This window comes from Thunnus maccoyii, chromosome 5 (genome assembly GCF_910596095.1).
Source record: "Thunnus maccoyii chromosome 5, fThuMac1.1, whole genome shotgun sequence".
Lineage (NCBI taxonomy): Eukaryota > Metazoa > Chordata > Actinopteri > Scombriformes > Scombridae > Thunnus > Thunnus maccoyii.
Genome location: NC_056537.1, coordinates 20,307,714 through 20,330,139, shown reverse-complemented (window position 1 = coordinate 20,330,139; position 22,426 = coordinate 20,307,714). Strand labels below are relative to the sequence as shown.

Below are 22,426 nucleotides of genomic sequence, written 5' to 3'. Positions count from 1 at the left end.
GGGGTTGTGTGTAACTCTGTGTGTGTGTGTGTGTGTGCGTGGGTGGGTAGCTTTGGGTGTGTTGATGAGAAAAATATTTCTTGGAATCTAGTTTGTGTGTAATTTTTGTTCGCTGCATTTGCATTTATGTGCATATTTTTGTACTTGCATGTGAAAGTATAAACGCTTTTAGACCTCAATGGATCTTCCCACTTCATGTGTGTTGGTCTCACAGCTGCTTTAGGAAGCTGTTCAAACAGTTGGCATGTAATGTGGCTCCATTATGCATGTGTGTATGTTTGTGTGTCTTGCCCATGTTTGAGTTACTGCATATATGGGGGGGGGGGGGTGGTTGTCTTAGTATGTGCCAGTGCTCTGTGCTAAACACTAGTCCTCAGTCGTCACATCAGTGTTCCCTCTCACTCTCTCTGCAAACCCCCCCACCATCCCCACCCATCCCCATCTCGCTCTCTCTCCCTCTCATTGGGAGATAAAGAGGGGAGCCATTTCATGTGGCCGTATAGAAGTCGTCTCCAGCCCCGGAGTTTGCAGGGAAGCTGTCACAGCAGCTTTTAGCCGGAGCTGCAACATGAAAGATCTCTCTTTGAGCAGCGGGGTTATGTGTGTAATTCTCTCTGACGTGTTTATTCTGCTGCAGTTTCAACTTTCATTTTCAAATGTCACAGAAATCTTGCTCCTCCAAGAATAATAATCCCTACTAATTACTGACTGATGGGACAGGGTGTATTAGGGAACTTAGCAGGTTGTGTCTAAATACTGTTTTACTTTTTAGAGCGCGTCTCAGCTTGAGACAACATGAAACACTGTCATTTTTTGGGTTGAGACTTGAGTGATCGTCAGATTTAAACTTGCCTAAAAATGAGAGAGGACTTACTGAGAAAAAGCCAGAGGGAAAGCCTTGTAGTGTGTGTGCACGCGCGTCTGTTTGTGTACTGTATGTGAAAATATCGCTTATCCAGTGAACCAACCAACCTCTGATTCAAACACATAGATACAGAATTGTTCTTGCATCATTTCCAACACTTATTCTCAACTTTGAAGGCCTGGCTGAACCCATATACATACACATCATGTGAAAATATACATATTCATAACCATGGCATTAAAACCGGTTCTTTTACAATATACATAAAAGCTGTGGTTTCCCTGGTGATTCCCATCCAAACAGGAGCTGGTATAATTTTCTAGTCCATGTTCTCACCTTCTTCACTGTGAGTCTATACATCTGTAGCATTCCCATGGTCCCATATAGCCAGAGGTCCTGTACACACCGAGTAGAGAAATAAATAAATAAATATATGTATATAAATATATGTACAGTAAGGGGTTATGCTGCTCCCATAGTAATATGACCCAGTCATCATGGGCTGCAAGGAGAGGAGAGACAGCGTGTAGAGTCTTTTTTTTTTCTGTCTCTTTGACTGTGTGTGTTTGTCTGTATGTGTGTATGTGTGTATGTGTGTGTGTATGTGTGTGTTTCACAGAGGACATATAGATAAGGTTGGTCCTCTCTCCTTTTTCTCTGGACAGGACAAGTCCTAATGTCTGTGTGTCAGTAGATGAGTTCTCCGTATTTTGTCTCCTCCTGCAGGCTGATGCCGTCTCGTCGTCTCATTATTTGCCGCTGAACTCATGTCTCCTTCTGTGTGTTTCTCTGTCCACAGCAACAAGGGGCGGCCACCACGGTGTACTGCGCCATAGCTCCAGAGCTGGAGGGGTTAGGCGGCATGTACTTCAACAACTGCTTCCGCTGCCTGCCGTCCATCCAGGCCCAGGACCAGAGCAGCGCTGCCAGCCTGTGGGAGCTGAGTGAGCGCCTGGTTGCAGAGAGGTCTGCAGGCATACAGGCTCTATGATGGACAGAGGCGGCGGAGGAGGAGGAGGAGGAGGAGGAGGAGGAGGAGGAGGAGGAGGAGGGGAAGGGAGAGGGGGACTAGCCAAACAGGAATCAAAGAAAAAGGATGTCCGGTCACGGTGAATAGAATAAAAAGTAACTGTATTCTGACTGCGCTATATAAGAGAGCTGCCAAACCACGGAAGTCCATCTGGATATGTCACGTCACTACAGGGGGGCTAAAACACACTACATACACAGTACAGAAGGGGTTTTCATATACACTCTATTGAATTAATCAAAGTTTGAGTTGTGTTCAGCACTGCTGTGGTAGTTTACAATGGGAGGTGGGGGGGACGTGAGAAGATTTGGGACGGATTCAGGGATCTCTTTGTAACTCTTAGAGTCTCTCCAGTTATCTGCTTATTTAAAAGAGTCTATTTAAAAGAGCTCAAAGAAGCAAGTGACCTGTCTTGCTAACAGTATATGGTTACCTAATGGGCATACACTCTATGGCATATGCATCTGATTCCAGCAATAGTGCACTATATGGCAACTATTGTGTCTTCCCAACTAATGTCTGTTTATTCCGCATCCTCTCATCTAGTTCTATGTAGATGTAGATGTTTCCTATTGAGATACAGAGAGTGTTGGTTAATCTTTGTGCTAAATCTTTTTGGGCATAGAAGAAATAAGGAGTAATGGGCATGTGACACTCATGGATATATAAACACACTAGAGGTGTGATTCTTATGACTATATACATTATTCTGCAATAGTTGTATTTCTTATCAATGTCCCTATCTGTTTTCTGTACAATATTTACAACATCCTGATTTCTGGGCATGTGCTAAAGGGGTGTGGACATCATATTTTTTTTTTCTGTTTGCTATTTGACTCAACCTACGTATTAATAATCTATACTCTGGTGTGTCTTAATTACAATTTGGAGGTATTTATGGGATGATCCGTATCCATTTTAATAGCAAATACAGATGGTGGAGGATCTTATTTCCAAGTCCAGGATCTTTAATTTCTGTGTTTCTTCCCTTGTTGTTGTTTGACCAGAAGAATGTGAGTGATTTCCGTCTCCTGTTATTTTTTGTCATCATCGCTGTTTTAATATTTAACAGTGGCTTTGGGATTGCTGTGGATTGGTTGCCGTGAAGCCGTTGTCGGGACGCTTTTGAGACATTGTGCTTTATGGCAGTCTGGGTGCCGTAGGTTGCTCTTGAAACATCAGCATTCCAGTGTCATGATATCTGTAAAATAAAAACAAATGAGAGAGAACATTCAATAAAAATCTGTTTTACAGTAACATGTGTGTGATATTCTTTCAGACACAGAAAGTGGAGGTCCATTCATTTGCAGGCCATTAGGGGGAGATATTTGTGTAGTGAGCAATACTGCTCTCTGCAACTGCAACTCTGACTAAATAGGACTGTTTCTGAGGAGAAAAATATGCTATGTGTGCACTAACAAATTATGAACAATCCACAGTGTCTTTGATGACATATTTAATAAAACAATTGCATTTGGTCTTGTCCGTTATGTCTGAGTCAGAGCAGAAAGCATTCAGGTGCTTGTGTGCAGAGGACAGATCAACCAGCTAATCCCACAGATGTCCTGCACTCTCACACATGGATCATCTTATAGTATCTCTCCTCCAATTAGAAAAGCATCAGAATAACTTTTTTTATTTGGCGTCTGAGTTACACTACACCACATGACTACTTTTCCTGACCCTTTTCCACATTATATTGTCTCTCTCTACTTCCCCCTTATCTGTTTTTTGTGTCCCTCCAACGCAGACAGGCTCACATGAACATACATATTCTCCTTCAGTCGGAAACATGTCGTGCCTTTACATGCTAGCCATGGCAAGCGCAGAAACTGATACCAGAGTCCTGTCCTGTTTTAATCTTTACTGTACAGGTGTGTTATCACTTTCCTTTCACAGCACAGGACATACATGGAAAAAAGATACAGCACTAACACTGAAAGAGCAGTCTATGTCTCACATGTACCCAGCGAGGAATCGAGTGAAAAAACAAGCATTTTATGAAACTGCCCAGAATGTCTCTCTATTTTGAATAATAACAAATAGTCCAAATAACATGCTGCTGTGATCCCTGAAGAAAACTACAGGCATCTATTAAATACTGAGTCATTTCACTGTAGCCACACTAAACAGGAATAAACAGGAAAGTTTAGTTACACTATTTCCACAACGTGAGAAATATCAGTGATAACACAGGATTCCTCCGGCCGCTGTCCGTGGTGCTGATCCGGCCCTGACTCGCTCAAGGGAAAATTTAGCACACATGAGATTTCTCCTGCTTGTTTATCAATTATAGAGCATATTTTCACTGTGTGTGTTCAGCCTGCAGGTAGTTAAGCTTTGAAACAAGCCACTGTGCGAGGAAACACTGTCCCCTTCTCTAATGAGTGTGTGCCTGGTTCAGCTTCGAACAGTCGTATTAGTTAGTGAGGGTTTAGCTTGTCAGCTGTTCGATTTCACTATTGTTAGAGCCCAGCGACTTATTCAGTTCTTCTCTTCTTGTTCTATTACTTTGTAGACCTCCTGTTTGGCTGTGCCATTATTTAACTTAAAAGAGAATTTCCTGCCTCATTTGGTCTCTCAACTTGATATTGAAATAATATGGTTTTATTCAAAGGAATTATAGACCAAATAACCTGGTAAGGTGGTTATTTTATTGCAGAGTGTCACAACCTGCATCTGTGATGATCCTAAAGGGAGTTATTCCACATCTGAGACTTCTGTGATGTTTTATCCCTCTCCTTCACTGCTCTGCTACAGGAGGAAGTCTCAAAATGGGAATGAAATAACCACAAGAATAATGTAAACTGTTTCTGACTGTATTCCAGGAAGCTGACACTAATGATGAAGGCTGCATGGTGGAAACTAACAAATCTTTCTTTTCAGTATTGCTGCAAGTTCCTCTTTTAAAGTGTTTCCTGCCCATTCCACAACCAACGCATCTGACACATACACACACAAATTCAAGGAGCTTTTAATTCTGTCGCTTGTGAGCGTGAGACATCATCACGCTCGGCTAAGCACGGAGGTTTAGCTCATCAATGACAACTCTATGTAAGTTGCTGCTATAGAAAACAGACAGAGCGTTTGAGGAAGCCTTCGATTGGAGGGGCGGACTCGAGACACAAAGGAGAATCTTCAGGAGAACAACAAACAACCAGACGTCTGTGCCGCCGTGCATTGCAGTGGCCGATCCATGGGTGTGTGCCTGAGTGAAGAGGGAGGGTCCTGCCTGGCTTTCATACAAAGTCCTATCGATCAGGCCCTATCGGAATCATCTGATAGCTAATCAATAAGCTACACTTCCTCTCAGCGAGCAGGGAGGAGAGAAGCACGGCTCTCACAAGAGGAGGACCTTGATCCTTTGACCCCGTAGTCAAGGCCCCATACACACACACACACACACACTTTCTCTTTCTGTCTCTTTCCATTTCTCTGTCTCTTTATCTCTCTTATAATAACAGTACAAGACAATATGATAACCGAACGCCTGTGTAAACCAAATAACCAATATACATTAGAATGTTATTTTAATTAGTTGGATTTACAGTTTATTTTTTTCCCTTCACTGAGTTTATTTCAATTTGAGCTATAATTGTTTACGACTGACCATTTCATTTTCCATTATTGTTTTTATTTCTTCTTGTGATTAATTTCACCTCTCAAAGAATAATTATGAGAGGATTGATTTGATTATGCCTTTGTTCTACTCCTATTGGCTCCATTGACTGAGGGAATGCCATGTTGCCATTTCGAGCGGATATATTTAATGATCACAATCAATGTTAAAGCTCTCTCTAGACTCAACTAACTCAATAAATATCTGCCAGGAGGAAATTTACCATCTAACTACAGCAGGCAATAAAATCCTGCTCTCTGTTCGCCTCCCTCCCCCTGCTCTCTTTCCGTCTCTCTTTTGAGGATGACATCGTGATTAAAACTGTTGATCAATTTTCATAAAGTCCCGCTGTAGAGTCGATGAGATATATATATATATATATATTTTTTCCTTTCAATATCTGCACATGTGCTTTGCTTGCAGACTGCTATTTTGGAAGGACATTTTTATAATCATAGCAGGCAAAAGAAAAAATAGCTGATCATTCTCTCAGACTCCTTTGTACTTAATTAGTACATTTTAACAAAAAAGAAAAGCCTGCTTGTCAAAAAAAAATTCTTGTTCAGGAGTAAGAAAACCATTACATTTTTTTTCCAGTCTGCTATTGTGTATGTGTGGGTGTGTATGTTGGGCGTTAGAGGTTGAACAGTGCAGTGGGGCTGCCCCGTCTCGCTGTGCCGGATGCATTTCTCTCTAAGATGCAACGAACCCGTAGCCCTAAAATAGACTACTGTTTGGCACACTATTAAAACAACACACTGCTCACACACACACACACACACACACACACACACACACACACACATACACACACACACAGTCAAATAAGATGTGTATGTTCTGTGTGTGGCAGCAGGTATAGCATTTTTAAGTTGTTTTTTTTTTCCTTTGCAAATGATGAAAGTTGTGTAGTATGAAGATGTTGGAGTTGTTGGCACATACTACAAACTACACTTTTCTCTCCGTGGCCATGCTTTCAGTCTGTCACATGTTCTTTCATAAAGAGCCTTAGGAGCAGCATTAATAACATTCGGATCCAGATAGCTGTGATTCACTGAGCCTGTTCACTATCAAATGCACTTATTTCCCCCTGTAGATCTGCTTGTGCAATCTATAACTTTCTCTGTTTTTATTGAAGTCTCAACACGGCACCTTTGAGGAAATCCTTCCAGCCCCAAATCCCCAGCGTGTCCTCACCGTTCGACAGCATGACCTTGTAAACTCTGAGTTATTTTACTCACCCATTGTGTGAGAATAGAAAGAAAAGAGAGAGGGAAAGAGGAGGGACAGGGAGGGAGGAGGGAGGGGGGGGGGGGGGGGGGGGGGGTTGAGAAAAAGAGCTCCTGCCTGTCACAGCTTTCAAACACAAAGAAAAATGAGCACTTGGGCTGAAGTACAATGATTAGCCCCTGTCTACAGATTCATCACACTATAGAGAGTGAGGGGTGGGGGGAGTAGAGGAGGAGCGAAAGGTGGAGTGGAGGAAGGTAGAAAAAGAGCTGTATAGGTATGAGCTGAGTAGCATAGAAGATGGAAAGACAATGAGGAGAAAAAAAAAACCCGGAGGAAATAGAAAATAGGGCTGTTACAGTGTGAGGGAAAACTGAACGCGTGCCAGGCGGGGTGCAAGGTGAAGCATGCAAAGCTGCCGCAGAGTCAGGAGAGGGGGGAGGGAGGTTTTAGGGAAATAAAAGGCGAGGGGAAAGAGTGAGGAAAAGAGAAAGAGCAAAGCAGAGGCAAAGGAAGGTAAAATGAAATAAGAGGATTTGTCAGGCCAGTGGTTGGTGGCAGTAATAAAGCCTGCTAATCTGAGGGAGAACGCTTGGCTGCTCACACACTGACTCTCTTGACGCCCCACTTTACCACCGGGCCAAGCCAAGGTCACACACACACACACACTCGCACATGCACGCACGGGAACATGCCAGTCCAAACACACACACACACACACACACACACACACACACACACAATTCATAGATGTTTTCAATCAGTCTTGTTGCTTGTCTGGGAATCAAGTGGGTGCAAGTGTGTTTTCCACCTGATCTTCTGCCTCTAAAGCTTCTGGCGTCACTGCTGACCTCTTTCCTCTCCACATACACACACACATCTTGTTTCTCTGCGTCACTCGTCCTCTTGTTACGCATCATCTTCACCAAACACCCCCTTCAGCCACGTTGATTTCGAAATCTAATTTTTCTCTGTTTCTTAACTGGCTCCGCCGTGTGAATCAATACCTTTCAAAACCATTACATAAATACATCTGTCACAAGCAGATAGTAGAGTGGGGATGTAATGTGTCTGGTTAAGGCCACCATAGGGTGAAAGGAGATATGCTGTGTGTGTGTGTGTGTGTGAGTGTGTATGTGTATGTGTATGTTCTCAGAGGACAGCGAGTGTCATTTTGTGTGACCAGGTGTGTCGGGCGGAAAGAAAGGTTGTTATTGAGCCCTGGTAAATGACGCATAACCTGGTGCACCGCGTACTTAGCCCAGGACCCCTGGTCTCTCTCTCTTTATCAGTCGGTTTGTGTGTGTGTGTGTGTGTGTGTAGTCGTGGGCATGTCTGTATGATTTGAGTGCACATTGAGGAATGAATAAGTTTTGGAGGCACAATTGAGGCACCTGGCTGTATGAGGCGCTGTGTGTTCGTTGTGTTTGCAAGGGCTGCATAATGGTGCTGACATGATATATAAGTCTTGGAACAGATGGCGAAACAAGACATTTTTTGATACCTTTTTTTTTTTTTTTTAGAAAATTAAATATGATTGTTTTAAAAAGCGCTTTTTAGAATTTAAGAAAAGAAACCAATTTTCTCATATGTTAAATTGTGTCTCAACACAAGCAGCAGTAAAAGAACTTTTATATAAAATTGTATAAAATTGGAAAAATTGTGATTCAAATCATGAACTATTTGATCAAAGAATAAGTTAACAAGATCACAAGTCAGTCAAATTTGACAGTTTTTTATACTCTGTGCTACAGACACATGTTAGTCAGTATCAAAAAAGTATGGAGGTTGGACCCAGCCCAACACACACTCATATACCTTCATGCAGCTCAAATACATGTAGTGCATTAACACACACACCTTTCCTGTGTATTTTGAAAAATATGGGCCTTTACACTGACTAAGAGCACAAGTAAAACAAGGAGGAGGATGGAGACGGACGAGGAGGGAGGGAGGAGAAGTGTCGAATGTCCTCCTTTGTCTCTAACTGGAACTATTATTCGTTTTATGAACCACCTTCTTCCTTTTACTCGCTTTCAAACACACATACTGTATCTTTTCTTTTTTGCAGCAGTCTCTTGTTATTTTATTTGCTGTAACCCTCCCATCATCTTCCAGTTTTGTCATTGGCATTTTCAAACATCACTTTGCTGACAGCAGGCACTGTGATTGACGGTGCGATGCAGATTTAGATGTCATGCTGAAATAGCACAATAACCTGTGCGCAGATAATCACCTCGTTGAGAAACGCTCCGGCCTCTCTCCACTCACAATTACTATTGTGTATTTGATCATATAACCACTCTCCAACAATGCACTTAATGGGCTTATTGGCAACAGACCAGAACTTGCTTGTAAATAAGGCTGATGGTGTTTGATTCTAATAAATTAGGCTCATATATGCAAACACGGTAAAATCATAACAATATCCAAATGTGTGTAGGCAGAGGTGGGGTGGTGACAGGTGGAGATTTATGCTGCTACCAATTGGCCAGCCTCATCACTCACTCAGCCATCTTCAACTTTTTTATTTGTTTAATTTCCAAATGTGATTGCTCCACTCCCGCTCGTGCTGATAAATGCAAAGGATCATGGTTAGAGGAGGCCATGATTAATACGCATAATTTTTCAACTGGACCGATCCAAAAAAAAAGGAATGTGCTAAGAGCTCTGAGGGGGAATAAAAGCAATTTCTCCTGGGACATGATGTAACCAAGTACTATAAGGTAAATAAATGTAAGATCACAGTGCATTTTCTCTCTGTCTCTCTCTCTAATTGGGGCTGTTTGGTTGAAAAGCCTTTTAACCAAATAAAAAGCAAAGGCAAAACACACAACGCTGACCTCATAGCTTCATACTTGAATAATGTGAGTTCCCGCTGTTACTGTCTATTCTTTGAGATAAAAAACTCCCATGTGGGCACTGAAGGTTACACACAAATATTTTCTGTCTGTCTTTTAAAGTACTTATTTATTCCTTCAGTCAACCTTTATTTATACAGGGTGGTCAATGAGAATTCTTTACTGTCTTTTGCAGGAAAATAAAGGCAGAAGTTCAACAGAAACAAATTAAACTAGACAGTAAAACACAGAAAATTGCACCTTATGTAAAAGGCAAGGAGCAATAAATGAATTTAACCAGCAATAAATTTAATGAGCAATAAATAAAATTAGATACGAGTGTATGGGGTGATTAACCTCAGGATGAAACTGCAAGTACTACCAGTACCAACAACAACAACAACAACAACAACCTGGTTTATCTGAAGATACCTGAAGATACTATATTCTTTGTGAGGCATCATTGAGAAAGACTTGTTTGTAATTATGGAAGAACAGAAATGTGTGTGTTCACGTGAAGAGAGACAGTGTGTGTGTGTGTGTGTGTTATAAATGGAGGGGAGAAGAGTCACCTCTCAAAAACACACTCACATACCTACGAGATTAATTACAAGTACCGTGAATCACTGTGCAATTAATTAACTCATCCTTAGTAATGAGTCTGTGTGCTTACGGGAGTGTGTGTGTGTGTGTGTGTGTGTGTGTGTGTGTGTGAACTGTGCATACTGTGTGTCACACAGACAGCCCCTCCATCTCTCCACCTCTCGCCCTGTCCCCTCTCTAATTGCTTCCCTCTCTATTAAAATGCAGTCTGCTGTGACATCACTCAACCCTCTGTTAGAGGAGGCCAGGACACGGGCAAACCACACACACACACATGCAGACACACAGTTTATTTTATACAGCGCAAACTGTTTAGATTTTCGGAAGGATTTGGTGTGTTGAGAGAAGAACTTGAAGGTGAGACAGGGAGTGAGTGTGAGATGAGTCTCGGCAGGGAACAACGGCGCCTTTAATGATGCATTAAACTTGCGGTGTCATCCCCTGGAATGCTTTCACATTTATGTATTTGTGTGTGTTACTGGAAACACTGACTGGACTGTAGTTAAGCCTGGATACACTGATGTATGTTGTAGGCCTGGACAATAATTGTTTATTGGCTTTCAAAGGAATCGTATCATGGCAAAATAACCATATTATAACTTTTTTTCCAAATTAAATACTATTTGTAATTAGAAATTAACAAAAGTTCTTAACACTGAACACTGATTTGATGATTTTACCATTATTTTACAAGTTATTTTGTACACATTATTATTGTTACTTCTATTTGATCTTTCTATTTACTTTTATATGAACATCTGAATCAGACACTTAGCTGTTCATCACAAATTGATGAAAATGTATCTTGGTGTACACATGAGTAAAAACAGAATACAAAAACAAGTAAAAAGGTGTGAAATAAAGTGAATTAACCATTGCCATGTCCTGATATATATGAATAACAGGAACATATTTGTATTGATATGAAGACATTGATTTCATATTTCCATATTTCCAAGTCCTCATGTGTTGTTTGGCAGGTAAATATTCTCTTGAAGATGCATTACTGTGTGGTCATTGTACTCATCTATATGGAGTGAATACATACTACAAGGACATAATAGTGCACATATTGGGCCAAGTAAAAAATGTATGATTTCAAGTGACTTTTAGTTATTTTTCTTTTCTGATTCATCCAAATTCAAGATGAAAAACACGACAATAAACCAGCAAGTAGTACCTAATGCCCCCGCCCCTCTCTCTTTCCCCTCATTCTCTCTCTCTCAAAGCTAATCTGATTGGTGCATAAATCATGCTGACATCAGCACGGGTGGAAGTTGGCCTACTCCTACACACGCACAGACACACATACACGTGCGCACACAGAGACTGAGGCTCCTCGGTGAGGTGAGAGCAGCGGCGTGCTCCATGGTGATCATGAGGACAGTGGATAACAGATCTCTCTTTTATCATTCCCTGACTTTCCCTGACATTTAAAAAGCCATTAACACCACTGAGATTCACCCTCGTGTACATTTCATATGGAAGCACCCCCCCCCCCAACACACACACACACACACCTTTAACACAGACACACATGTGCTTGCTTGCCACTCACTCACAGTGGTTTCTACACGCTTGTGTGTGTGGGAATGATCCCAGTGATAACACAAAGCCCAAATGACACAGACAGAGGAGTGAATTATACCTTAATAAGCTCTTCACACCGGCCCTCCTTTTCTGTAAGATTAAAGAAAAGAGATCCAGCCCACTGCCGGTGTATTTTAATAGTGGTAAGACCCAGCAAGTGATACACTTATTGATCCCTTGTTGAAATCAATGACATTTTGGGGCATTGATATCCTTGATCAGAATGCAGTCCCTCCCCCTCTGTCCCCCCCATGCTGATAAATGGACAGTAAGTGGCTGTAGTCTTGGAGTGACTGCCTTTGTGAATGGTAATTATCCACCAATTCAGCCATATATACATGAGTATAGTGTAAACACTAACAGCATAATAGTATTTACTGCTGAGCACTGTATTAATTTATGGCCCATTATTGTAAAGCCCATCATTACAATGCGAGGGAGCATTTATTGTAATCAGAGGACTGATAGAGAATGGAAACATTGCTAATGTATGTAATGTACTCACACACAGTCTGCCTGACAAAACCGTACAGTAGCTAATGCGGCGAATGACATACGGCCTCACTCTTTGTTGTTAGTATTTATTAGCAGCAAGCGGAGGCCTGAGTGCGAACCAGCTATCGACTAATTATATTCCATTGTGTCTGCGTGGAAAACAAGAAGCAGACATGCTCCGCAGTGATACAATGGTCACCCCACCACTTAATCTGCAGGATGTTAACATGAAACTGAAACTAAGAGTACGGCTCTACTGGGCCTGCAGTATGAGTCATGACTAGCCGTGATATACAGCAGGTACAGATATTGAGCTCAGTCATTTAAATGCATGTTATTGTAATTCTGCAGATGGCGGAGGCACTTTTGGTGATTATGGATCGGACCTTTTTAAACTCCTCTGAAGACGGCACTAAATCTTATGGCCCTGAGGGCATACAGAGACATGTTTGCATTTGGAACGGAGAGAAAAGAGGACAGACAAAGTCAGAGAGGGCTTAAGGGCAGGGTTGACTCTTGGTTTAAGGCGGTAGGGGTCACGGGTGTGAAAGGGAAATAACTGGCATATTCAAAGATAAAAGGGGGGAAAAAATTACATGAAGGAGGAGACGTGTCTTTGAAATATTCAGAAGAGATCTAATGTCAAGGAGAGAGGCAGAAATATTGGACTTCTGAGCAGAGAGAAAGGTTTGATACCTTTACATTCCTGGAGCATTTTTTGTATTTTTTATACTGTGAAGGTGTACCTGCTCCTGAGAAGGTGTTGCAGAATGAATGTGTCTTTTTTTAGGGAGCAGCTAAAGGCTTGGAGCGTGCGTGTGTTGGAAACAACAGCTGGATTCTGGGTAAATACTAATACTGGAGGAAAGAGAGGAGGAGGAGGTGGTGGAGGAAGAAAGGATCTAAACAAAGAAAGTCCCATTCTCTCTATCATCTCCTATGAAGGTCTGCTCAGCTGAAGATATGGCACTGACAGAGTTTGACTTGCTCTTAGCTGCACTTTTAATGCCGCGGGCCAAACAGTCTGCAACTCTAGATAGTAGGTATACTTACTCCTATCTGTTTTCATCATGCGCAAGAAAGTTTGGCATTAATTCACATCTCCGTTATTATAGTTTCCACTCACGCTGATATGCGGCTGCGTTTATCTTCGTTCATGAACATAATGAGCTCAAAGACTGAAGATGCTCCCTAGAGTGATGCGTTGTTTATCATTCCTTCTCCACTTGAGTTCTATTTTGTCTATCATCCTCCTCTGTGCATCACTTTGTATTCAGTGCAGTGTTATACAGTAGTGTCTGGTCTCTGTTGTGCTGTGTTGCAGAGGAGTGTAATGCACTGGGTCTCACCCCGTGTCCATCACTCTGCCTGCTGTAAGTCAGGCAGGCAGCCAGACAACCTCCCACCAGAGAGAAATAGATGAATGGTGGGATTTGGAAGGGAAAGCACAACAAGAAGGGGTGGGGTTGGTGGTGGTGGTGGTGGGGTAGTATGACTCAGAGTGTTGATGCTACGTCAAAAGTGGATTTGAGAATTGTTTAGAAGGGAGGACGAGAGGAAAAGAAGAGAGAAAGAGGAGCGTTACAAAGATATAATCATGAATGGTGATGAGAGAGGAGGAGTGAGTGAGCAGGTTAGAGATGGAGAGAGACCTAGTGAGTTATGGGAAAGGTAGAGTGAGTGAGATGGCGGGGGGAGAGAGTGAGAGAGAGAGAGAGAGAGAGAGAGAGCAGCGAGACAGACAGGATGAGTTATAGACCCAGAAAGGGAGAGAGAGCTTTCACACATGGAGACAGCCTGGTGATTTAGGGCTAAAGGACACTGAGACAAGCTCTGCTGTGAAAGGTGATAGACCTAAAGAGTAGTAACAGATCCTCTGCAACACTACAGCGCAGACTGTGTCAGCACTGGAGCATCTGTGCCTCCTCTCTTATCTTATCTACGCAAGCATTCATGCACCACATGTTATGAAGACAAGAGCATCACGAGAGCACTTCACTATTCGATAGAGATACTTTCAAATGAGAGCAGTAAGCACATGTTTATCTTTTTCGAGATGAAATGATAATGTACACACACTCAAAACAAAAAATATAAAATGGACTTTATGCCACTAAAAAATAAACAAGTTCTGCGACAGAAGAGGTTATTTGTTGTTGCTTTCAAAATTACCCATATGAGAAGTTTTATGATCTGATACTCCATTGACAGGGCATCTTCTTAAATTCAGTGACCGTGATAAAAATATATATATATATATATATATATATGGTTAAGGTTTAGGCAGAGGATTGTGGTCAAAAGAGTTATAAGAAACCGACTTTTGGTAAGAAACAAGAAGCAAACAATAGTCCCTAGGGTTACAGTCATGCTTTGCACAGTGCTGTAACAAAGTCATGCTACTTCTGCCATTGCTTCAGACACACAACAGTCTTTTTCAAGTAAATACAAAAAACAGTTTGTTTTTGGCTGTGAGTGTGAGACCTAAATCTTGACCTGAGAAATACTCAACACACTAGTGTTTTTTCAAAGCTTTCAGCCGCACCTCACTCTCCAAAGCGAAAAATAAAAACCAAAACTGGTCACAGCCTCAACCAGTCAAATCAAACTGGTCAAATCATCAATCAAAACTCAGTGGACGACTGGAGGAAGCTCAAGGAGGCCATCTTTTATCAAGTGACTGAAGTTCTATGCTACTGTCATGTTATCACAAATGAGCCAATTCCTTAACAACTGAGCAACTCCGTCTGCTGAGAAAGACCTTGATATACGATTGAACGGTCCAGAAAAAAAAGCTAGTAAGTGGATCTTGAGTTAAGATTATTCTGTCATAGTTATGAGGACAGTCTCAAAATGCAGCTTGAGAACTTGCCAGAGCACATGTAACCTCACTGGCCTGGCACTAACACTGTTTGTCTATAAACACAGTTACAGTTGAGTAAACCAGTCATATATATATATCAGTATATGTGGCTGTTGGTACAGAGACAGCGCTTGAATAGCTGCAGGTATTTGTATGGCAGTGTGGTCGTGTCCATATTTGGGCCGGTGTGAGGCGGTCACTGATCCATCTGACCTTCTGGCTCATTTGCATGCGCCAGCCCCCCCTGACTGAGAGATGCCATGACCTTTATTAGCTAATTAAGAAACATAACAGAAATAAACCTGACAGAATGGGAGTGGACATGCACACACACACACACACATGCACACACACTCTCAGCGTGGTTGCCGACAGAATGAGGATGGGGAGGAAAAAGGAGCAGACAGGGGGCAGACTGGGAAAAAAAAGACATGAGCTGAGAGAAATTTGGCATTCATCAAATGGAAACAACCACAGCTACACATCCACATACAACTGTGTGTATTCTCTATAGCTGCGAGGCCTCTTGGAGAAAGCGTTACCACACACACACACACACTCTTAATCGTTACATACGCGAGCAGACATTCAAGCATTATAGTATTATAGAAGTAGTTTCTCTTAATCACATGCTGAGCTCCTTTAAATCTCTGTGTGCTGGAATAAGAGAAGTAAATCTCTCTGTCTCTGCTGTCTGCTGCCACTTAAATGTAGTCGGCCTCTTGTTCTCTCCTCCCTCTCCCACTAAGGACTCATAATAAGCTGGTAGACCCCTCAGGCTAAAGGAGGAGGAGAGGTGTGTGTGTGTGTGTGTGTGTTCGCTCCACCATGCAGGCGGACAGCAGCAAGACAAACACACAGACAACAACGGTGTGTACACATACCTGCAAATTTCTGCACACATTTCAAGTGACAAAAACAATACACACAGCCACACATTGACACACACACAATTAAATACACACAACACAAGGAACACACAGGCGCACAAATTGGGGGTGTTATCTCTCACACCTTCCCAGTGTTCATTGTGTGTTAATCTGAGTAGTAATCTGCAGAGTGGGTAGATTATCATCTGACAAGCACCGTTTTGAAGTTTGTAGGATTATGCAATCACCCCCCCCCCCCTCCTACAGTTACATTGCATGGCTGAAAATACAAAGGAAACACACTCACTCACACACGCACACACACACACACACATATAAGCACTTAAGCTTTTGTTGCATTTCCATTTTCTGATTTTTTTTTCTAAATTTTCTTTCCGTCAACTTTCGCAAAATGTTCCATAACACTTTAAAAAAAAAAAAAACTATTACAGAAACTGGATTTAAAGCCACTGAAGGATGCGTTAAAAAAAAACATCATACCACTACATCAAATAATTGAAAGGAAAATCATCAAAAACATGCATCATTAATTTTAAAACACCCACAGTCTTTTTCCATGACACCTTCAGGAAGGCGAGAGACTGAGTGATAGAGTGAATGAGAGAAACTGAGAAACATGAATGGGATGGTGGAAAAAAAAAAAGAGATAGAATGAAAGCCGTGACCTCTCGGTGATACACTGTGTCAGTCTGTCTCTGTCACCATGACAGGTCTGCAACAGCGGGGAACCCTGAACAGAAAGCAGCTTGGTCCACAATGCTGCACACAGGGGCTTCACAGGCTGACAGACAGAGCCAAGGGTTGTCCCATCCGTAGCATATCACAGTGCAGTCTGCAGTGAAGTCCTACAGTCTAAATGCTTATTTAACTGCTACACACCACCGTCCTGTTTTCTTCACCTATGTACACAGAAAACATTTTGATGTAGAAGAAGCGTTGATACGGTATGATGGCCTGCAGTGAATCTGAAAAATCTAAAAATGAAAGTTGAGATGTACTTGTATTACTGACCACTGAGCGGGACGCCGGAGAGTTCTGTATGTCTGTAACCGACTGATTCCTCGCTTTTGAAACATGAATGCACCTGAGATGGTGTGGTGTGAAATCAGTGTAAGAAAGCACGACAAATTTTCCCGTTACAGCCTGTCATAGTGAGACATCCCTCTGGAAATGTGTAAGAGGCTTAAATTTACTTATTTTTGGGGGGTTGGCTTTGCAAGTTGATTGCATAACCTTCAAATCAGCAGGGGAAAGCGGAGTGAAACTAAAGCAGACAAGTGACTTCTCACACACAGGTGTCACTTATAACTAATTGCTGCTTTGTATTGTGATAACTGCTGGAACTGAACCGCTGTTACTGTTATTGGCTGCACCTGTGCTTTCCTTGCTATGACAAGTCAAAATCTCTACTGTGAAAAAGGCCAGTGAATGTGATTCATTTGGGAACTAAAAGGAAAGCAAAGCTATTAAGGTTCAGGTGAGCAAGATTTATTCGGAAGGCAAAATATATTTGGGCAGCGTGACAAAAAAGTTTAGGAACCACTCTGTTAAATAAAAACGCACATAATTTTGATCCCAGGGAGTAAATTGGGTCATTGCAGTAAGACATGTATAATGTATGGTTTTTAACTAATCTATTTGATCTGTTTGTGATACTGTACGTCTGCCTCTTCATGCTGCATATTCTCTTTTTCCCTCTGTGTCCCCATTTGTCTGTCTATGTGGGCTTTCTTTGCCTTTCTGTTTGTATTTGCCACTCCGGCTCTGTAGTGTGATGGCTGAGGCTGTGATTTTTATCCTCCCAACATTCCAGTAAATACTCAAACAAAACGCAGCGCACTCCGAGGAGCCTCAGGCCAGGGCAATCAATCAGGGAGAAAACAACACAGAGATCAGGCTGTTTCTGCTCCATAAAACAGGCTTCAGAACAACAGCAGCCATTCAGTGTCTGGGATGTAGAAATAATACTCTCTCGCTTTCTCTCTCTGTATATTTCTGCCATCCTCCCTTTCAATCACTACATCAAAAACTGTCACAAATCCTGCGGTGAGAGCTGTAAACACTATTTGTGACGGCGCGTCTTCTTTACTATATAATTTACCCAGCTGGTTGTCAGCACAACCAGTTGAGTGTTTCTCAAGAAAACCTGGTGGTAGATGAAAGGCAATAAATCTGTAACAACTCCAAACCAACACCGGAGTTTGAATCCTGAACGTCGGTAATGCCATTGAAAGTCAGCAGAGTGTTTTCTTTACTTACAGGCTATAGGATCAGGTATAATGTTGTATAAATATTTGATGGTTTCCTAGCAGGGTCTTATAGGGCTGAGAGAGTGCAGCATTAAGCTTGATGATCAAGTAGAACTTCAAGGCATGCTTTCACACACGCAAACACAGAGACACAAACACATGCACACGCAAACACACTGAAACAGAAAAAAAGGTATGGCGAACACACACACACACACACACACACACACACACACACTGCTCTGTCTGTCTGCACTGCATTGGGTTTCACTTTCTGTGTGTGCTTGGTTTACAGATGTTGATCATGTCTCGCTGAGCTTGCAGTGAAAAGACAGATTCCTTACATCTTTGAGACCACTGCCACTCTCACACAGCAACTTATGCTTTGATAAGAACTGTAGAAAAGCTTTGACGATCTGCTGCAGAGGCTGCAAACATTAGAAAACCATTGTTGTTTTATGTTCCACAACACAAGAGAAACCAAAATTAGTTAGTAAGAAACAGTTACTAAGAAATGACTCAAATATCATTATGTATTTCCTTTTAGTATTACAGATTAGGACTTCCAGGGAGACTGTTAAATTGCAGAGCTGTTATTGCTGCCCCCCCCCCCCCTCTATACCACTAAAAGAAAGGGTCCCAATTTTTCTCCTTCTTGCAAGTGTGAAATGTCAGCCGGTGTATAATCTTACAGCAATCAACCCTACTGAGAGCAGAGAGACAAAGAGTGTTTTTCTCCTTCAGAGCCGTATGCAGATGGCAGCTGATGTATTATATTAACCTTTGCTATTCTAACGCCTGTCTATACTACCCCCGCTCTCTCTCTCTCTCTCACACACACACACACACACACGTATGGCATACTAATCATATTGATCCACCTTTAGAGAGACAACCCTGTCTTTTTTTCCCTCCCTCCTGGTCAAAATCTTTGTGTGAGTTGTTAGGAAAGAATGCAAAATTGGCTCATATTTTATTTAGGAAGTCAAGATATTTCATAATCATGAATAACTTTTCCTGAGCATCCCAAAGTGAGTAAACCTGCCACGTGTGCAGTATATTTTACACAAATTAATTTGATAAATGTCAGTCCTCAAGTATTTTCTTTGCTTTGGATTGCTTGTCATTTTTTTAGACAAATGGGCTCCTCGGTTTTAGTGTCGCTCCTCTCTTTGTCTACTGAATCGTCAGTTTTAGCGAGGAAAAAAAAAAAAGAGCACAGGGAGGATGAGAGAGGAGGCAAAGTATAAAAACAAATTGGCGCAGAGGGATGAGAGTGAGATATCAAAAGACTGGATGGTGAGGGATGAATGAAATAGAGTATCAGACGTACTGTGGTCTCTGAGGTCAGAGTCTATATCACTCTGTGCTTCTGAAACAACAACCACCACAACAAGCACCAGGGAGCCAACCAATCTGGGCTACAGCATTGTTCACTATCTGCTGAAGAAAACAGCTCAGTCTCTCCCTTCCTCTCTGTCTTTCTTACACACACACACACACACACTCACACACACACACACACACACACACACACACACACACACACATGCAATCACTCCTCACTGTTCATATCTGGAGAGAGAGAATAGAGCATGTTCCTTATTGTCCCCTTAGTGGTGATGTGGGGGTGTGTGTTAGGCCTTGATTGTTACTGGTTTACATAAGGGTATTAAACTCTAGCATAGCCCTATCTATCTGAGCCAGGCAGATATATTTGTGTTGTGGCTCCTTTATGCATTTGTTATTTCCAAAGAGGATTGGGATGCACCAGTGGAAGAGAGGATAGATAGCCTGCTGATATTACCCTCTTCCTCTTTCCCTCGCTTCCTCCTTTTTCCTCTAAAAACCAAACTCTTGTGTGTTTGCGAGTGTGTGAATGTGTATGATTATCTGTGTGTGTGTGTGTGTGTGTGTGTGTGTGTGTTTGTGTGTTTCCTCCAGAAACAAAAGCGGGTAATTAATTAAAGAGAAGTGCACTTTGGCGCCATTGTCCTGTTCAACAACTCTAACAGCATTCAGCAAAACAGCATTCAGTGATATTACTTGTAATAATAGCTGTTGTTTCAATCTGAAATAATCTAAAATTGGGAATGTATTAGCATTGTGTAGAGGCATTTGGGTAAACCAACATCACGTGCAGAGAAATGTTTACTGTCTATTTAAAAGTCAATCAAGAACATATAAATGTCAGTAGTTAAATACATTTCTACAAGTAATTTGCTGCAATTACCTTCATGTAGTGTTACAGTTAGAGTACTATTTTCATTAATGAGAAGTGTAAAGGATTTACAGTTACTAATCCCAATAATGTCCTGTTACTTCCACATTTTTGGGGTTAGTTTGTTCACTGTCTTACTGGGAGTTTGATAGAGTGTTAAAAATTTCGTCTTTGTGCGTTCAGTGCAGAAACTGGGGCCTGTTTCACAAAAGTGATTTGCGAGCACTGCTTACACGCAGATCGCAACTTCTGCAAATGCCCAGTTTCACAATGATTGTCACTTACAAAGTGCTGACAAATCTGAGTCCTGCAGTCCTCTCGCATGCTCTTGCATGAGTCGCAAATATTGAGTTTCTTTTGATTAGTTAAACATATCAAAATTAACTTGAGAGGAAATGATCTCATGTTGCAAGTTACAGCCTGCATTTTGCAATCATTTGGTGAAATGAGCCCCTGGTCATAAAGCCCCGAACATACTCCCAAATGGACGTGTACATGGACAGCTGCAGACACCACGGATGCATAGTAGTTCTGTCTATACTACTTTCTGGAGTCCCCTTGGAGGATGCATTCCATACATGCGCAGAAGATTGGCGTTTACTCACTGTAGCATAGTGGTGTGCAGTCGCAACACATTGGAGGTATGCGGATGTCCACACAGAGACTACAAGTACATCCTCTGATGACCAAATTTATGTCACACGGATGCTAGTGGACCCTCACATACTCCTTACTGTAACTTCGAAGTTGTCTTTACCTGTTGTAGGCTCTTAGCTGGCTTGCTAATGTTAGCCATGGCTAAGCCTGCATTGAGAAATCAGCTGTGGTTTTTTTTTCCAGAGCTGGAAAGTGTGTGAACTCTGCAGCTTCACTCTGAAGACAAGAATGCTAGCTTAGCCCAGTCACCAGCTAAGCTAGCATCCCTGGCCATCAGCAGCTATCTCCAAAACATAACGTAGGCTGGCTACTTGCGAAACCATGTCTCACTTTATATTTTTGCATATGTTAAATAGAGATGATGTCATTTGTAGGTGTGAAGGTTTCGGGGTTATTGGAGGGCACCTCTTTCAGAGCTATGAATATAACAAAGGCAATGTGACAAGTTTGGCTGATGAGTAATATAATTACTTTTTCAAAGAGTACAATGGAATGAGTACATTGATTACACTTTTGATTCCTAAGTACAAACCTCTGTAACTTAAGTAAAATTTTACTTGTAACTGAGTTTCTACAATGTGGTACAGACCATTTATATTTTGACTTGTCAAAGCAGGAAAAGCACAGGTGTAAATAATAACACTAACAATGGCTCCATTCATTGAATTGTCCCAGCAAGCAACATCAGTGAGTGAGCATGCACAGTATGAGAGCCCTGCAACTGGTTCACCTGAATTTAATGCAGCTATCATTAATGTTATTTATTCCACCTGTGCTTTTCCTGCTTTGACAAGTCAAATGTCTGCTGTGAAAGGGGTCTATTGCTATTTATGCTCATGTAAAGAATATGGATACCTCTTCTACAACTGTTGAATACAAATATATCCAAAATTACAAAGCTCAAATAAATTCTGTATTACATCTTTAACATGTACACCTCTGAGAGGGCAGCAGTTATTTTGAGAATTCCCCAATCTGCATGTGTCTGTGCACTTCTGAGGATCAGGCAGGAGAGGTTAAATCAAAGTGGAGTCAATAACTTCATCCCTCCCTCCTGGTCTGCTCTGCTGTGCTGCTGGGAACGCCTGCTGCTCGCTCTCTGGCTCGTGAAAGAGGAGGACAGGATGGGGTTCAACACTTTCACAAACACTAAAGGAGGGAAGAGTCGTGCTGCTAATACAGAGGATGATCTAAGACTTTGGCACACACATATAGAGACACACATTTGTCCACACACACACACACGCCAAGAGAGAGGCTTCCTCACTGTGTCT

At 41.8% G+C, this 22,426-nt stretch overlaps 2 protein-coding genes across 6 annotated transcripts in view; one reads left to right on the top strand and one right to left on the bottom strand.

Annotated features, from left to right (window-relative positions):
- Nucleotides 1-1,897, top strand: part of wwox (WW domain containing oxidoreductase) — a 137,957-nt gene extending 136,060 nt beyond the window's left edge. Inside the window, exon 9 of the mRNA XM_042410589.1 lies at nucleotides 1,665-1,897. Coding sequence (XP_042266523.1) covers nucleotides 1,665-1,856 — 192 coding nt within the window. The 3' untranslated portion in view covers nucleotides 1,857-1,897. The remainder of the gene's footprint in view (nucleotides 1-1,664) is intronic.
- A 1,116-nt stretch (nucleotides 1,898-3,013) lies between these two features.
- The window catches only part of LOC121896678 (transcription factor Maf), a 53,806-nt gene continuing 34,393 nt past the window's right edge, over nucleotides 3,014-22,426 (bottom strand). For 2 of the 5 annotated variants that reach the window (XR_006096071.1, XM_042410597.1), the window contains one exon: nucleotides 21,529-22,251. The gene's annotated coding sequence lies outside the window, so the exon portion shown is untranslated. Of the gene's footprint in view, nucleotides 3,097-21,528; nucleotides 22,252-22,426 lie in introns of those variants that run through there. The other 3 variants (XM_042410596.1, XR_006096074.1, XR_006096073.1) reach the window with 3 other exon arrangements.